Source organism: Pseudochaenichthys georgianus, chromosome 9 (genome assembly GCF_902827115.2).
Source record: "Pseudochaenichthys georgianus chromosome 9, fPseGeo1.2, whole genome shotgun sequence".
Taxonomy (NCBI): Eukaryota; Metazoa; Chordata; class Actinopteri; order Perciformes; family Channichthyidae; genus Pseudochaenichthys; species Pseudochaenichthys georgianus.
The window spans coordinates 46,610,853-46,628,210 of record NC_047511.1 but is presented as its reverse complement, the minus strand read 5'-3'; the positions used below and the strand labels follow the sequence as shown (position 1 = coordinate 46,628,210).

The window sequence follows — 17,358 nt, the reverse complement described above, 5'->3', positions numbered from 1 at the left end:
GTCAGTTGCACTGGCCTTCAACATGAAACACTATTCTTGTATGGAGGATTGTATCTGTAACTGATCCTGTCAAACACTTCAGGGTAACTTAGCTATTCTTCTCTGGACATTATTTTGTGTTAATACATGATGAAATTATGTCAATGGCTCTTTTATGAAATGTTGAATGGCACCGAAAACACAGGAAAAACAGACACAAACTCACATATAAATGCACTTGGCGAATGGCAAAGGTGAATTCAGTCTGAATAAAACACGACATTTAGATATAATAGAACAAATATAAAAAACATCTATGTATAAATATAAATAATCACGACAGAGAAACTTAAAATCTGTGGAGGAGGAGGGGGGGGTAACAATACAGTACAGCGAGTGTTGAGAGCAGTGCATTCAAACTGAAAAACACACATGAATAGGTATATAGAGGATATCCAGGTAGAAATGTCTATCTGACCAACAGTGGTAATACAAGTCGTCTATAACAGAAATGTCTAACAGTACAGTAACTCACAAACACTGGACTCCCAAACCAAATGATGTGGAATGATCAAAAGCTGGAGTTGTTTGTCGGTTTTCTTTTTTCTCTGATGTGTTTTTCGCTCACACACAAATCACTGCCAGCGTCCCGGGTCAGCAGGGGGTCCTCAGGGTGCTGCCCTCCTCTGTCTCCTCCCCCTCAGGGTGAGCCACAGTGGGTGAGGGTGGGGGGGTCTAGGCCATGACGTCCTCCAGTGCCGGCAGGAAACCCTTCTCCGTCAGGTGAGCCTTCAGGGAGTTGGAGATGTGGAGCTGCTGGTCGATGTGGAGCTGCTGGTCGATGTGGAGCTGCTGGTCGATGCGCAGCGCCAGGAGCTGCTGGATCACCTTGCTGGGGTCCGGGCCCCTGAGAGGAGAGGGGAGATAATTAGGGAGGGAAATTACTAAGATTAGAACCATCAAATCTTACCATCGATCCCAAATGAATTGATGGGTGGTAGAAGAATAAATACATGTATTTATTTATTTGTATTATATATACTATTTAGTAAGTTCTTTCCCAGTATGACTATGTACAGTATGTCATTAAGTATAGTATTCCTGTCATGCTATGTTCTGTCTTTATTATCTCTTGTTGGCTGTTCTGTTTGTCTTCTATGTTGAAAAGAAGTCTGTACCATTGCTAACACTTGTATGCTTCTTCTCAATGAAAATATTTGAAACAAAAAATATGTTAAATTTGAGGACTCCTTTTCTGAGGGTTCAAGCTGGAACCACGTGCTTTATCTGCTTTGAGTTCAATTATAAAAAGTGCTGGAGCTTGACTACATAGCATTTTTACAGCCTGATCTACATAGTGAACTCAATATGAAGTAACATTTCAAATCTATTTTTTAAGTAATCATGAAGTCTCAAAGGCACCCTAGAGTGATATTGACCAATACTGAAAAGACATAAAACAACTCAAGAAGAGACAGAGATAACTCTTTAATGGTTATTAGTAAGCTAGCTAATTTAATGATTCAACCGACAGTTTGTTTTCTTCAAGAAATAAAATGCTTTCTCTAACAGTCGGAAATAAAATAAATAACCTCTAACTTTGATGATGAATTTCTTCACTCTCACTGTACATTGCTGATTAGGTTATACAACATATTAACAAACCATAGCTGTGTGTTTACCGGATTAAGCTGGCAATGTAGACGTTAAGAAATGTGGCCATGAGGTACTGCCAGTCGAACCGGTCCATAATGCCACCGTGACCCGGGATCGTGTTGGCAAAATTCTGGAAGAACAGACAACAGTACATGTGATCAGACTGCTGCTAAGAATATAAATGGAGCAAAGACAACAGACAATAAAAGGGATGGTTGGATTGTTTTGAAGTAAACAAATGTGTCAGAAATCCCTACTTTGATCTTGAAGGCTCTCTTGAAGCCGCTGGCGAAGAATCCTCCGAAGGGTCCCATGATGGAGGCGAAGGAGGAGAGAGCGATGCTGTGGATCTGGAACGGATACAGATGCACCGTGGTCTGCGTAGACAAGGAACATGTGTCAGACTGAAACAGAGACCAGCAGTTCAGTCAAACTAAACTAGTTATTTGGCTAAAATAGGACTTGCATCCCCAGGCTTTTAGTATCAAAATCAAACCTGGCTGAGAAAAATATGATGGGGTGGAAACGTATGATAAAAACCTGGTGTTAAACAGGACTTCGGTTCTGTTAATGTGTACTCTAGAAACAACATTTAGATATATTTTAACTTCATTTAATGAGTAACACAGGATTAAAACTAAATAACATAGCTGACACAATTAAAGTTGAAAGGTTGCAACACAAATACATTATTCTACAAATATGGCATACTGGATTTGCAATACAGTGATTTTATTGTTTCATAGTTACATGAATGTGTATATGACTTGTGATGCCAGAAAACAGGAAGGACAGATGAAGGTTAGGAGAGTCTTACCCATCCGGTGAAGGACTCCAGGACGGAGGGCAGGGTGTAGTCCTGCAGCTGAAAAAGCTCCAACGGCTCGCAGTCCACCTGGAACCGGTTGGAGTCGTTGTTGAACTCCACCGGGCAGACGAAGTAACGCCAGCCGGACATCACGTAGGAGAGCTGGGGGAGAACAAGCTTCAAACACTATCACAGTTTCTTTCTTGTTAATTTACAACTTTATTATGAGTTATTTCCCAGACTAATACACCCTTCTGCTGGCTTTTAACCGACATAGGTAACAAAACACTGTGATATCCTTCTCTATGTGAACATAGAGCCTGGATTATGACCAAAAATGAGTTGATCTTATCCGCTTCACAAATGTTGTCTTAGATGATTGCTTTCCCTTTGATTTAACAGGCACTGACAAAATAAATCAATAAAATGCAAAGCGTTAAATGTGTGCAGAGGGCGACACCATCTGGTCACAACTTTAAATATTTTACCATGCTTATGTGCAAATGAAGAACTCTCTTTATGGGTATTTCACTTTATATTAAATACATAACAATAACAGTGCAGAACATCTAATGCACTTCACTCTGAATCCAGAACAAAACAACTGCAGCAGGAGTATGGACACAGCGAGACGTTTGCATGCATTTAGAGCAGATTTGGGCAGAATCCAGCTGAGTGGATCGTGCCGTTCATCCTATGTCATCTATATGTAAAGAAAAAAGTCTAAATATTTATACAAGCTGTGAAACAATCTCAATAATTGGCAACAAAAATATTTTTTAATTGGAATAAAAGGATGCATGTTGAGATAGGAAGTTTTACTACCTTAAGAGAAGAAAATACAAACTCTTTTGGCTCCTTCCTGTCTTTCTACTGGGTCTTTCTTGGCTTTGTACTGGCTATCTTCTAGCTCTATTGAGGTTTTTAGAGTTTTTTTCTAGCTCTATCCCTGATAAGGGAGGCGTGTGGCGCAGTGGATAGAGCCTTGGTGTTGATCAGGGGGTCACAGGTTCAAAACCCACGGCAGTCAGCATGTCGTTGTGTCCCTGGGCAAGACACTTCACCCAAAATTGGCTGTGGGGTTTGCCCACAGTATTGAGTATGTAAGTCGTTCTAGATAAAAGTGTCTAACAAGTAACATGTAATGTAATGAAATAATTTTCAGAACCTGAAGGCTCCATACGGACTATCTTCTGGATCCATCCACTATTTATTGTCTCTGTCCAGTGAACTACACTTTTGTTACTGGAGCAGGTAAAGCATACAACAGATACTTTAAGAAGCTTGGATGAAACACAGCGGACTTCTAAACAATGAACACCCGCAACTTAGAAGAAATAAAGTTGGGTTTCATGCGTTCTAATCAAGCGAGAGAGCCGCTTGGGGCAGAGCCGGGACGCCAATAAGGAAGTGCCACAAATTGCAGTTCTTCTATTGGCCGAGCCCCATGTTAAAATGCCCAACTTTACATCAGAAATACACATGTTTCTACCCCTGGCTCCATACATATTATTATGAATATAGTTAGATTCCACCTTCATGATAAGGAATTGTTGAGTGAATTGTTTTATAACATGACCCTTTTATTCATATTAGGTGTTAACGTGTTTACATAAATTAGGGCGTGGTCACATTGAGTCACAGCTCTGTCAAGTGACTGCTGCTGCTAGCTTCTTGTCTCTCTGCTAGCTGCTCCGTGAAGCTACAGGGACTCTGCCTGCTCAGTTCATCCAGGGAACACAACTTGACCCCGGCCGTGTTTGTTTTTTCTTCATGCTTATATATCAGACTGTTGTGACTCGCTCTGCGGTTATAACAGACGGTGAATGAATGTGGTTTTGCGGTAAGTGAAATTCGATTAATTTATTTATGTGTGTTAATGATTTGAATCAGCTACGTAATGAATGGTAAGGCTTGGGTTAGCGTGTAAGCGAGTGGTAGCTACATCGGTGCTAATGATGCTAATCGTAGCCTCCAAGTTAAAGTCATAGACTGTATATATAAAGGTTAAAACGAAATAGACAAGTGTTAAGCATTAAGTGGGATAATACTGTAGAACAAACGGCTTCTGTTTGAGGTTGATAAAATAAGGTCATCCTTGTAACTTAGAGAGATATTTTATTATATGTAGGAACTGTATGCATCGCTAAGGTTAATTTAAATTGGTTATGCTCAAGTATGTAGACAAGCTAACATCGAAGTAGTGTATGTGAAATTAACCTCACAATAAGATGTGTGTATATTACAAATAATAATGTCATATTTCAAGATGATTAGGTTAGATATTACAATATGGTTGGTTGAGCTGGAGTTCATTATCGAGCTTACACGTTAACGTCACAGTCATCTGAAGAACAAACCCAAACCTTGTTGTTTTTATTAATTGCATTACCAAATTGGTATCAAATCAACAGTAAGCATTGGTAACACAACTTCCAAAGTTACAGTAAAATAAAAAGGACCCTGACTCGGACAATACACAATCCAACATGTTCAGCAGAAGAGAATCAGTTATATTGTTTGTACACATGGTTCTTTACATATATCTGTTTGTTTAAGGTGTCCACTAGGTGATGCAGACCAGAGAGTGAGAGACAGAACTGGACTCCTCACAGCAGTGAACTTCAGCACAGGTATAAATACTCTTTTTTAAATTAAAAACACATTACAATTACAAAATAATTATATCTACAGCCCCTAAACACACAAACACACCTCTTTCATAAATAACACACAATAATAATGTTTTATGTTTCCTGTAATTTTTGTTAGGAATGGACATGCCTGAAAGACACAACATGTTCTCCTTCTCTGAGGGTCAAGAAGAACATCCAAGAGGATCATTAAAAGCTGATGTTATGAGATTTTAAGACCAGTACAGGACATTCACTAAGAAACTACTTTTATTGTGAAAACACAGTCAGCTGATCGAATGCAGCTATTTCCACATCTACAGTCCATCAGCTGATTATTTCTATTTGCCTCACTTTATGAGCTTCACATCACTTGTGCCTTGTACCACAGAGTTTGCAATGTCACAAATAAATGGGGCCAATCTTCAGTCAGATGTGAATGTGTAATCTAACATTTTCAGTAAGAATAATGGACGAAAGGAGTGCAAATACAAATACAATTTATTGAAATGTGAACCAAAAGTTAATTAAAAATGTTTTAAATAAAAAGCACATATGGACAGAAGGTGTAAACCTATTAAATGTATAAGTAAACACATTTAGTCAAATAAAGTGACAGACTAGGCCTGTGCAGTTGGTATCAGCTATGCCCAGCATGGGCTCCTCCATCAGGCCTGGTCCTCCTCGCAGAAGAAAGACCCTCAGTCTTCTCCAAACCAACATACAGGACATCCATTACACATGTTGGGAGGCGTGTGGTGCAGTGGGTTGTGCGTTGGTGTTCGGAACAGGGGGTCACAGGTTCAAACCCCACTGCAGTCAGCATATCGCTGTGTCCCTGAGACACTTCACCCCAAATTGCTCCTGTGGGGATTGCCACAGTATAGAGTATGTAAGTCGCTTTGGATAAAAGCATCTAACATTACATTGCATTTAGCTGACGCTTTTATCCAAAGCGACTTACAATAAGTACATTCGACCAGGAAGACACAACCTTGAAGAAAACAGAATCATATAAGTACATCAGGTTTCATAGAGCCAAACATTTCAAGTGCTACTCAACTGGCTTTAGATAAGCCAGTCCTTTATTAGTATATAAGTGCTTTGTTAGCAGTTCTTTGTTAGTAATTCTATCGCTCGAAGTGTAGTCGAAAGAGATGAGTTTTCAGTCTGCGCCGTAAGAAGTGCAGCGAGTCGTTTGGCTGATGCAGAGCGTAGTGCACGCGCTGGGGTGTACAGTTTAACCATGTCCTGGATGTAGGAAGGGCCAGATCCATTCGCAGCATGGTATGCAAGTACCAGTGTCTTGAAGTGGATTCTAGCAGTTACCGGAAGCCAGTGAAGTGAGCGGAGGAGCGGAGTGGTGTGGGAAAATGTTGGAAGGTTGAAGACGATCCGCTGCATTCTGGGTGAGCTGCAGTGGTCGGATGGCACATGCAGGTAGACCAGCCAGGAGGGAGTTGCAGTAGTCTAGGCGTGAGATGACGAGAGCCTGGACCAGAAGCTGCGTGGCTTTCTGTGTCAGCTGGGGACGCATCCTCCTGATGTTGTAAAGCGTGTATCTGCAGCAACGGGTTGTAGCAGCGATGTTTGCAGTGAAGGACAGTTTGTTATCTAGGATCACACCCAGATTCCTTGCAGTCTGAGTCGGGGAAACAACAGAGGTGCCGATGTTGATAGTCAGGTCAAGAGTGGGAAGGAAAAGCAGTTCAGTCTTGTCAAGGTTGAGCTTGAGGTGATGAGCAGACATCCACTGAGAGATGTCAGCTAGACAAGCAGAGATGCGTGCGACAACCTGGGTCTCTGAGCGGGGAAAGGACAGAATTAATTGGGTGTCGTCAGCGTAGCAGTGGTATGAAAAACCATGCGGGCTAATGACTGATCCGAGCGAGTTTGTGTACAGGGAGAAGAGGAGGGGACCAAGAACAGAGCCCTGAGGGACCCCTGTAGTTAATTGACAAGGGTCGGACTCGGACCCTCTCCAAGTTACCCTGTAGGTGCGGTCTTTGAGGTATGAGGTGAGGAGGAAAAGTGCAGAGCCTGAAACTCCAAGTTCTTGGAGTGTGAAGGAGGATCTGATGGTTCACCGTGTCGAATGCAGCAGACAGGTCCAAAAGGATGATGACAGAGGAGAGGGATGCTGCTTTGGCAGTGTGCAGTTCCTCAGTGACAGCAATGAGAGCAGTTTCTGTGGAGTGACCTGCCTTGAAACCAGACTGGTGCGGATCCAGAAGGTTGTTCTGATGGAGATAACTGGAGAGTTGTTTAAAGACAGCGCACGTGTTCAAGTGTTTTAGACAGGAACCGGAGGAGAGAGACAGGCCTGTAGTTTATAACATCAGACGGGTTGAGAGTCGGTTTCTTTAGGAGAGGGTTTACTCTTGCCTCCTTAAGACTATTTGGAAAGTGACCAGAAGTTAGAGAAGTGTTGATGAAATGGGTGAGAAACGGTAGAATATCAGGAGCGATAGTCTGAAAGAGGTTTGAAGGGATAGGGTCCAGAGGACAGGTGGTAGGGCGGGCAGAGGTAATGAGGGTAAGAACCTCACGTGGAGAGAGAGGAGGAAAGGAGGTGAGTGTATGGGTGAAAGGAGGGTCTGGTGACCCAGCGGTGAGTAAAGGTGAGACAGAAAAAGAAGAGCGAATATCAACCTTTTTTTCAAAGTGGTTAACAAAGTCGCTTGACAGAAGTGAGGAAGGGGGAGGGGCTTTGGGAGGGTCCAAGAGGGTGGAGAAGATGGAAAATAGTTTTTTGGGATTTGAATAGCAAGATTGGATCTTATCTTGAAAGAAAGTGCTTTTTGCCTGAGAGATCGAAGCAGAGAAAGAGGAGAGGAGAGCCTGATAGGTTAGGAGGTCGTCATGGTGTTTGCCATTTAGCCAGGGAGCAGGAGGGGACTAACGAGCCGGTCAAGTGACATGTAATGCAATGTAATCACACGGAGGTTTCTCCCTGAAGTCTCTGCAGCTCTCTGGACACCACGCTGTCTCAATCCGTCCACACTGAATATGAGAGGGGGAAAATTAAAATAATAAATGCTTTAGACAATAAGAAACATAAAGTTGACTGTTGAGTTGCTCAGTTTTTTTAGATTGTCAATACTATTACTGTATAAATAATATATCAGGTTAAGAGGCACATTCAAATAAAGATTGGTCTTTAAAGACATTTTGTCTTTTGAATTGTTTGTCTAAAGTCAAGGATCTAGAACTGGTACTTAGTTTTAATGATACAGTCTGGTTATTATGCTGTTTGGAGGAGGCCTCACAGGTAAGAGCACTAACTAGCTACCATCACATGTACCTTAGCTTGACTTAAATGTATTAAACGTGTAATCAAGTGATATCAAAATATAAATAACTAATGTCATGCAAACATATTAATATGTGCTTGATTCCAGTGTTGAATTTAGCACAATTGCATACAAACGTTAAGGGATTTTGAGATTCTGAAGTATTATGCTAAAAACTCAATAACTTGGATTATTATTTATAGTTTTGCTGAATAGTTTCATGTCCACTAACCTTAGAAACGTAAAATGTGATGGCAGTGTGCAGACGGGGAGCATGTTAGCTTAGCTTGGTAGCTTCAGCTAGCTCTGGAACCTCCAGCTTGGTGGCAGCAGGTCGCGCCTCGGCTCCGCCTCTTTGCCCTTATTTGGAGCAGGCGGGAGTTGGACTCTGACATCACAGTCTATGGTTCTAATATTGCAATGCAAACCCATGATGTAATGACAGTAATAAAGAATAATGTAGTCATTGAATGCTCATTTCAGTAGATTTAATCAAACAAAACAAACATATTGGACATGGCCTCAAGACTGTAACCTCTTCACATTCTGTTGAAATAGTCAATTACTTGCCATATCTTACACATTGCAGTTTTGAATCATTAATATGTGGATGACAGTTGAACTGGATGATTTAACATTTATGCCATCTGCTGGAAAGAAGACGTATCGCTCTGTTGCCGTCGTTTGGACACCAAAAACAGAGTGAAGCTCTCACTTCATAAACAATCTTTGAGTACAGACACCGTCCTGCAGAGAGCACACAACCCAACAGCACGCTTTTGGTCTAGCATCACTTTACAAAACGTTTGCATTAAGACACTAAGACTAGCTGGTCCATTGTAATGGTCAGTCAACCTTAAATGAGCAGTGGGTGATCAGCAGGTGAAAGGCAGGACACAGGACTTGGTCCTGACTCCTGAGGAGATGTAACGATTATTAAACAAGAAATAGTCGAGTCAAGGGGTAGAATAAATGAACATTTGTGATTATTAGCGAATCGGTTGCAGGTGGATGAAATCAGGCTTAGGGAGTAACGCATTACATGTAACGGCATTAGTTCATCAGGATACAAAATAGACAAATGTATTCCCTTACAGTTACTGTGGGGCAAACTTCTGTGTAGCAATGCAGGAGGAGTCACCGACTCAAATGTCTTTCATTATTGTAAAGCACCTTGAATTGCCTTGTGTTGAAAGGTGCTGTGTAAATAAACTTGCCTTACCTCAAATGAGACATGGGGAGAGCTGGAGCTTTGATGTCAAACACTGATGGGTTTATTTGGAGCTTCGGCCGGAGAATTCATAAAACCAGTCAAAGAGTCAGAGGTTCTGATTTCACGGTAGAGTTGCCACGTCAATTCTGAGAGAACTCTACCCCAGACACATGTATTTAGCTAGTTCTGAGAGAATAATCAACATGCTGCATAACAAGATAGAATCATAACACCTCTATCAGCTGACGACAACAGGCAGGAACGGGGCGACAAAACACTGAGAGAACAGCAGCCAAGGTTACAGGTGCATGTACTCAGTCAGGACAGTTTGAACTGAAACTGGGTCAAAGTTATGGGCCTTGGAAAATGTTTCCCTTACAGTTACAGAGGCAAAAACAATCAGATAACAGGTACATGTATGTAAAACAGCAGGGCTCATTAACAAGATAGCAATGATACTAAACATTTAAAAATAAAGAACAAAACATTGAATCATCCTATATCTCTATATGGAAACTTGGAGCCCTAAATCCAAAATAAAATGGTTCACCAGTCAGTGGTTAACGTATAAATCAGAATGACAAAAACATTAAACATATTGTCCACTTATGTTAATAAAGATGGAGTTCATTTAAGTCTTATATGAATATTATGCAACAATGTTAATCCAGTCAGACAGATTTTTGTGAATTGTCATAAGACTTATTCATTGTCCTCTACAGCTTCTGTTTCTGAGAAGCTGAGCTGCTGATTGGAGGCTCTGCCTCTACGTTATCCTCAGTTTGAATTTCATTAAGCTGTGAGGACTGACAACCAACACACTTGTGTCTTTTGAAATGACTACGCCATTTAAATCTTTTGTCACAAACATTGCAGCTGTATATTTTCTCTCCTGTGTGGACTCTCATGTGTTCCTTTAAATTTCCACTCCGAGAAAACTCTTTCTCACAAACTGAGCATTTGAATGGTTTCTCTCCTGTGTGGACCCTCATGTGTGTCTTTAAACTTATATTCCTTGAAAAATCTTTCTTACAGACTGAGCAGCTGTGTGCTTTCTCTCCTGTGTGGATTCTCATGTGTTCCTTTAAATTTCCACTCCGTGAAAACTCTTTCTCACAAACTGAGCATTTGAATGGTTTCTCTCCTGTGTGGACCCTCATGTGTGTCTTTAAACTTATATTCCTTGAAAATGTTTTCTTACAGACTGAGCAACTGTGTGCTTTCTCTCCTGTGTGGACTCTCATGTGTAGCTTTAAATGTATATTCTGTGAATAAGCTTTCTTACAGACTGAGCAACTGTGTGCTTTCTCTCCTGTGTGGATTCTCATGTGTTTCTTTACATTTTCACTCCGTGAAAAAGCTTTCTCACAAACTGAGCATTTGAATGGTTTCTCTCCTGTGTGGATTTTCATGTGTCGCTTTAGATCATTTCTCTGTCTAAAAGCTTTCTTACAGACTGAGCAGCTGAATGGTTTCTTTTCAGAACTACGTTGTGGATCACTGACGGATTCTTGTCTATTTTTCAGTGATTCTGAGCCTGGCGCAGGTTCTCTGGTCTCCTTCCAATCAGCACTGTGTTCAGTGTCAGAAGAGTCTCCAGTGTCAGGTTCAGAACAGCCTCCAGTGTTGTCCTCAGTCTTTGGGTGTAAACTGCTCTCTGGATCTGAGTTCCTGGCTGGTTCTGGTCCTCGACAGTCATCTCCATCAGCTTCTGTTTCCATGTGTTCAGTTTGTCTTTGATGAGGCTGTGAGGACTGAGGTTTCTCTTTATCATCTTCACTCTTCACAGGGTCAGGAGTGAAAGTGGACTTGGTGATATCAGCCTCCTCCAGTTCCTGAAGCTGCTCTCCCTCCTGACTGATCCTGAGTTCCTCCTGTTCCTGCTTAATGTGTGGGGGTAGCTCTGGGTACTCCTGGTCCAGACTAGTGCTCAACTCCTGCTGGTCAGGGAGAACCTCTTCTTTAACCACCACCAGCAGCTGGACATCTGCAGGAAACAGGAAACAGTCAGAAAAAAGTTTAAGTGTTAGCATTTAAAAATCTAATCACCATTCAAATGGGAGACATTTTTGCAGCCCTAATGCCCGAATGCCTTTGTTTTTATAGTTTCATATTATCTTTCTTAGTCCCATCTATTGTGTATTTTTGTTGGCTCAATTCACCTTATGTCGCCTAACCCCTTTCCACTTCCAGTTAAAAATTCAAAAGGGTTTTTTCTTCTGGTTTAGCACTAGCTCCAATGTAAACAAGGAATTGTATTTGGGATCGTTCACAGCTACACTACGCCTATAGAATGGTAATACTAAAAATATATTGTAGGGCCATACCGATACAAAACATGAAGTTTTTTTTGCTTAAAATGCCAAACAGATCACCCATTTTAGCTATGCCTCATACTGCTCATACCCGCAGCCCTGTTCCAAAAAGGCTGATTCTGGGACCTTCACTTTAAATGGAACAGCTGCTGCTAGCCACGCCCCTTTGTAGTCACGCAGCTTTCCCCCACTAAGAGAGTTTTCTACCAGGAGAAACTCAGCCAAACGCTGTCGTGATTAAATACTCTGAAACAGTATGGAGCTCAAACCTTTCTCTCTCGCAGTGTTTACCGTAACAACTTTACTCAAGTGCTTCCTGCAGACATCCTGCTGAATACACAGACAAACAGATGCGAGGGGGGATTCAGCTAGACCAGTTGTTCCCAGCCTGGGGGGCGCAGCGCTATTGCAAGGGTGGCGCGTGAAGCTTGGGAAGAAGTTGTAATCAAACATTGTTTTCTCGTAAAATTGACACATTTTTAACACAACCGGCAGTTAAAAGAAAAGTGGACGAGCCCACGACAAGCCTTTCAGCTATAATGCCCACATCAATAAAGTATTATGAGGCATACATCTCCCTTGACGTTTGTATCACTTTACCGATTTGGGGTTCTTTCGCGGTGTTGTTTGGTTGCACTGTTGATTTTTTTGTCTAGCGGCTGCTAGGGCTGCTCGATTATGGCAAAAATCATAATCTTGATTATTTGGGTCAATAATTGATATCACGATTATTAAAAACAATTATCCATTTACTTTGAAAACATCAATTTATTGGAGAAAAAAAATGTGAACAGTATGTTTTTAACAGTTGATAACCCTGAACTTTAAGTATCATTCAACTGAAAAACCAATACAAAAAAAAAAGTAATAATAATAATAATCTTTAAAAAAAAATCGTTGCAAGCCATAAATCGTAATTGCGATTAAAATAAGATTAATTGAGCAGCCGCAGCCACGCTGCCCAGCATGGCGTTCCGCGGCAGCTGCGCCGGGTTAGAGAAGCTGACTCGCCAACACGCCATCAAGCTCTCTCCGCCTGTCGGTGTGTGGTCTGGCTGTGGGGGCTGTGGTGGGATATGGCAGTCAAATCTGCCTTCTGCATGAATAGTGCAGTGGTCATCTTTTTAGACTGCAGTGAGAAAGCTAACCAGCTGGTGGAGAGCGGGATCGTGATTAACCTGTTAAACCCAGAGCCTGTTTTTCAGGTCTCAGGCTCGAAAATGACATTCCCAGAACAAATGACCATATCTTCCCATCTAAAAAGGGTTACATTAATAATCTTTTTTCTCAAAGTAATGATAAACCTGTGAGTTGGATGTAGAAAAGTCAGAATCAATATAGATGTTTTTTATTTTAAAGAAAATTCAGATTGAACATAGTAAAAAACTGTAAATTATAGTGTCCGTCCAAAGAATATTTTGTACTTATAGTGAAAACTAACCTTGGATGATGGGTTAGTAGACGAAAAGCTTTAGGAATCCAAAGTACAACATATAATAAGTACCCTGTATCAAGATTGATGCAAAATAAGTGACATTTGACCTTTTTAGACAGATTTAGCAACAAAAAAACTCTTCTGGGGCCATTTGGGTGGATTTTCCATATCTCTGGCCCCCCTTGTTCCATTTTGACATCTCTTTCTGACTGATAGAGCCAATAGAATCCAAGGGAAATTTTCCCGCACACACTCATGTTAAAAAAAAAGTGGCGTCTCTGCGCATGCTAGCTCTCAGCAGAGGGGAGAAATATCGCTGCTCTGATATAAAGCAACGGAAAAGCTGTTTTATTGCTTATGGATTATCAGAACATTTCAAAGGGGACACAGTCACATTGGATTAACCTATGGATTAACTACAGCATCGTTTTAATGCCATCGAAGACCAGTTTAGACCAGACAAAGACGAAGGTAAGCCATGTTAGCGTTGTGGGCTACCTAGCGCCACTTGTTTTGATGAGCGAGTTTGTATCTTTCAGTGTTGAGGTGGGCACCGTTAGATTCTGTGTCTCCTTGCGATCATAAACTATGTGTTGGATGTGCAGCTAGGATACGTAATAAGGGAGCTAGGAGTGATTATCTGTGCAGTAATAAGTTAGCATTTTTCGCTCAGGGGTCATTTAGATGCTTCTTATGAGACTTGTGTTTTGTTTTGGTAAAAATGGTTTGTATCGTCAGTTAGCTGAGATTATTCCCGTTAATCTGGTATAACACATTAATAGGTTATTAAATATTAAGATCCCCTGAGACACAGTGTCATGAACAAAAAAAAAAAGGACCCGTCGAGGGGGTCCTTGGGGCTTAACAGGTTAAAGGGATGCTGTTACCCGTGCTACCCCTTGTCACTCCTGCAAAAAAAGTTATCACTTCTAATGTGCCACCATTTCTGAAAAACGAGTTGTTGGAGAAAGAGCTGGTTCAACACGGGCAGCTTGCGTCTTTTTCTTTGTTAAAGTTGGACAATGTCGCTGATTTTAAGTTTAGCACCATGTCCAACAAAACCTTTTATTATTTGGTGACAAAGGTGGTGAATCAGAGCAGACTGCAGGAGCGAGTGGACACCCGGTGGAGAGCCCACCTGGGCCTGACGGAGGCTCAGAGGCCTGAGTGGAGAGCGCTCGACAAGCCTCCGCTGACTAAGAGGGGTGGGGACCTCCAGTGGAGGATTCTCCACGCTGCGGTAGCTGTCAATGCGTTCTTTTCAGTGATCAACCCTCCAGTGTCTGACACCTGTCCTTTTTGTGTACAGAGGGAAACCATTTTTCTTTGCTTTACGGAATGTGGTCGACTCCTTTGTCTTTTTCAGTTACTCACCCAGATGTTGCTTTTATTTAATGTGGTTTTCTCTAAGTCAATGTTCATTTTGGGTTGTAGGTACAGCCAGAAGCAGAAGTGCAAAAGTCAGCTTTTGAATTTTTTGTTGGGGCAAGCTAAAATGGCCATCTACCTCAGCAGGAGAAATAAAGTGGAGAAATCAATGGATACCGATGCAGTTTTGATTTTCAAGGATATGGTAAAAGCATGTAGAAAACGGACTACAGTTACTTTTGTTTTACCAAAAATGTGGGAGAATTTGAGGGCATGTGATGTTATTTTCAGTGGTTTTCTGAACTGACAATGTGTGTCAATGTGTCTACTTTGTTTATTGCTTTGTGAATAAAAGTGGTTTGAACTCTCTCTCTCTCTCTAAAAATAACAAAAATACTGTTAAAGAACCGGATCGATAAGCAGTACTTGCTGAGTTAGGCCTACAGAAAGCGGTGAGATGCATTTCCTTAGGAATCGACAAGCAGAACCGAAACTAACATTTCTAAACGATACCGATGGAATCTTAAGGTTGGAACCGGTACCCAACCCTAATCACACACGACAGAGAAGGAAACATAAAGCGGTCGCAAACAACAATGGCGGACACGGACAATTTGCGAATGAGTTCTGCCTTTTGTAAGCTGAATTTATCAATAATCTGTCAATAAATATGGGCAAAAAACGTCACTTGTCCGTCGGACATGTCAATTGAGAGATCTACTTGTCCGATATTGTAAATAACAAGTCCCGGACGGTGGGACCTGTGCTTTTTCGCACACTGTAGCCGTCACATTTGTTTAAATGTCTATACTTTTTATAGGTGTTTTTATAGGTGTTGCTATCTGCTTTGTGTAGCGTGGTTCTAGCAAGTCATTGGGTGGTATCCGAGAGTTACAAGGGTCTGTAAATGCAATGAAAACAATTGGCCACAGCAAATCATTTATATTAAACATGTAATTTTTACTTTTGAATATTTCAGTACAAAGGATGTATTGAATAATGTAAGTGATATATGTGTACACATATAAATCATTAAGTTGAGTTAATAACTGGGAAAAGTGCCCAAGCCTCCTGGACAGCCACGAAAAGTCACATTTTCACAGAGAGTGTTCAAAAAAAGTGTGCTTACATCAGTCAAACACCAGTCAACATTCAGCTAGTCAAACAAGAGCGTATTGAGCATGAACAAAGGAGAGATGGAATGATGGAGCAACTGCGCTGTCTGCAGTTTCTAACCCGACAGGGCCTAGCAATCGGGGGCATGCGGATAAGGAGAGCAATTTCCAAAAGCTAGTCGAACTCGTAGCTGAGAAAAACCCCACTCTGAAAAGATTCATGCTCACCGGGAAATATGCATCACACGAGACAATCAATGAACTTATACATGAAATGTATCGGGAATCTCTCACCAATCTCTGAACTGAAATGAAAAGCAGTGCAAATCACTATGCAGTTATTGTGGATGCAACTCACAATTGGGCATGAACAGTTGTCTCTGACTGTACGATGGGTATCAGCTGATTATACAGGCACTAGTGCCTGTAGATTTAGCATTTATTTGACCATCACATAGACACACACTTTTTGCCCCCCCCACTTCTGAAATGAATCCAGCTACGCTGATCACAGCTCTCTATAGGGTTTCATTTATCTTGTTGGCAGCTCATCCCTTAACACAGAAGTCTCAGTGTGATTATAATAAGATGAAATATGAAGGGTCTATTTCAAGCTTCTTATGTAAATAAGTTATTAGGCTTTTTTGTATCAACTAACATTTTTAGAAAATGATATCAACATGAATTGAGTGAATTTATTTTAAAAGTGGGCTTATTAACACAGGAACACTACTGTGGAATATATTTGTATAAGAAAAGCACAAGTGTCATTTGGTGGGCCATATTTCATTATACTTTTTAAATTTGCTGAGTGCCAATTAAAAATGGACAGCCGCCGCATTTGGCCCCCGGGCCTTACTTTGGAAACTCCTGGTTTAAAGTGTTAATTCAGAGTAAAGGGAACAGACCTGCTCTGTGTATCCGAAGCTGAGGCTGTAAAACAGCGTCCAGTAGTTTCTGGAGTCTCTCGTTCTCCTCTTTGGAAAGAGACAGCTCCTCCTCGTGCTCTGCTATCGTTTTTTCAAACAGAGCAAATATCTCTTCAGCAACAGCAGTGAGTCGATGCTTCAACGACAGCAGCATTTGGACTTTATTCATGTTTCCTAGATCACCTTTTCCTGCAAACTCCGTTAAACACACCGTTTCTCTCTCCATCAAACTCTCAATCTGACTAGTGTTGCTGACGTGTTTCCAGCTAGCATGCTAAGCTAGCTCCTATAGTCCGAGGTAAACGCTCCAGAAAAAAGAGCACAGAGTCCATTCAGAGGTGTATCCAGACACACAGATGATGGATCAGTAGTGCTGGAGCTCACACACACTTTCTGAGGAACACAAAGAGAGAGAACCGTAGCGACGAGACGCCACATGGATCCAGGTTAGAAAGTGTCACGACCCGATCCGTCCCCCTGTCCGATCGGTACTGCGCATGTGCGAGATGGTCCGCCATATTGGACAACTCCGGACGGCAACCCAAGATGGACACTTGACACAGTGGCTTTTAGCAAAGCTCAAATATAAAACTCGAGAGAAATGAGTTATTGTT

General features: G+C 41.4%; 1 protein-coding gene across 1 annotated transcript; it reads right to left on the bottom strand.

Moving 5' to 3' along the window:
- Positions 1-8,861: 8,861 nt before the first annotated feature.
- LOC117452652 (zinc finger protein 79-like) lies at positions 8,862-17,214 on the bottom strand. The gene is made up of 2 exons (XM_071204458.1): positions 16,724-17,214; positions 8,862-11,569 (listed from the first exon to the last, which is right to left on the bottom strand). Exons 1-2 carry the CDS (start codon positions 16,968-16,970, stop codon positions 10,299-10,301), a joined length of 1,518 nt encoding a protein of 505 aa, XP_071060559.1. The 5' UTR covers positions 16,971-17,214; the 3' UTR covers positions 8,862-10,298.
- Between the last annotated feature and the right edge of the window lie 144 nt (positions 17,215-17,358).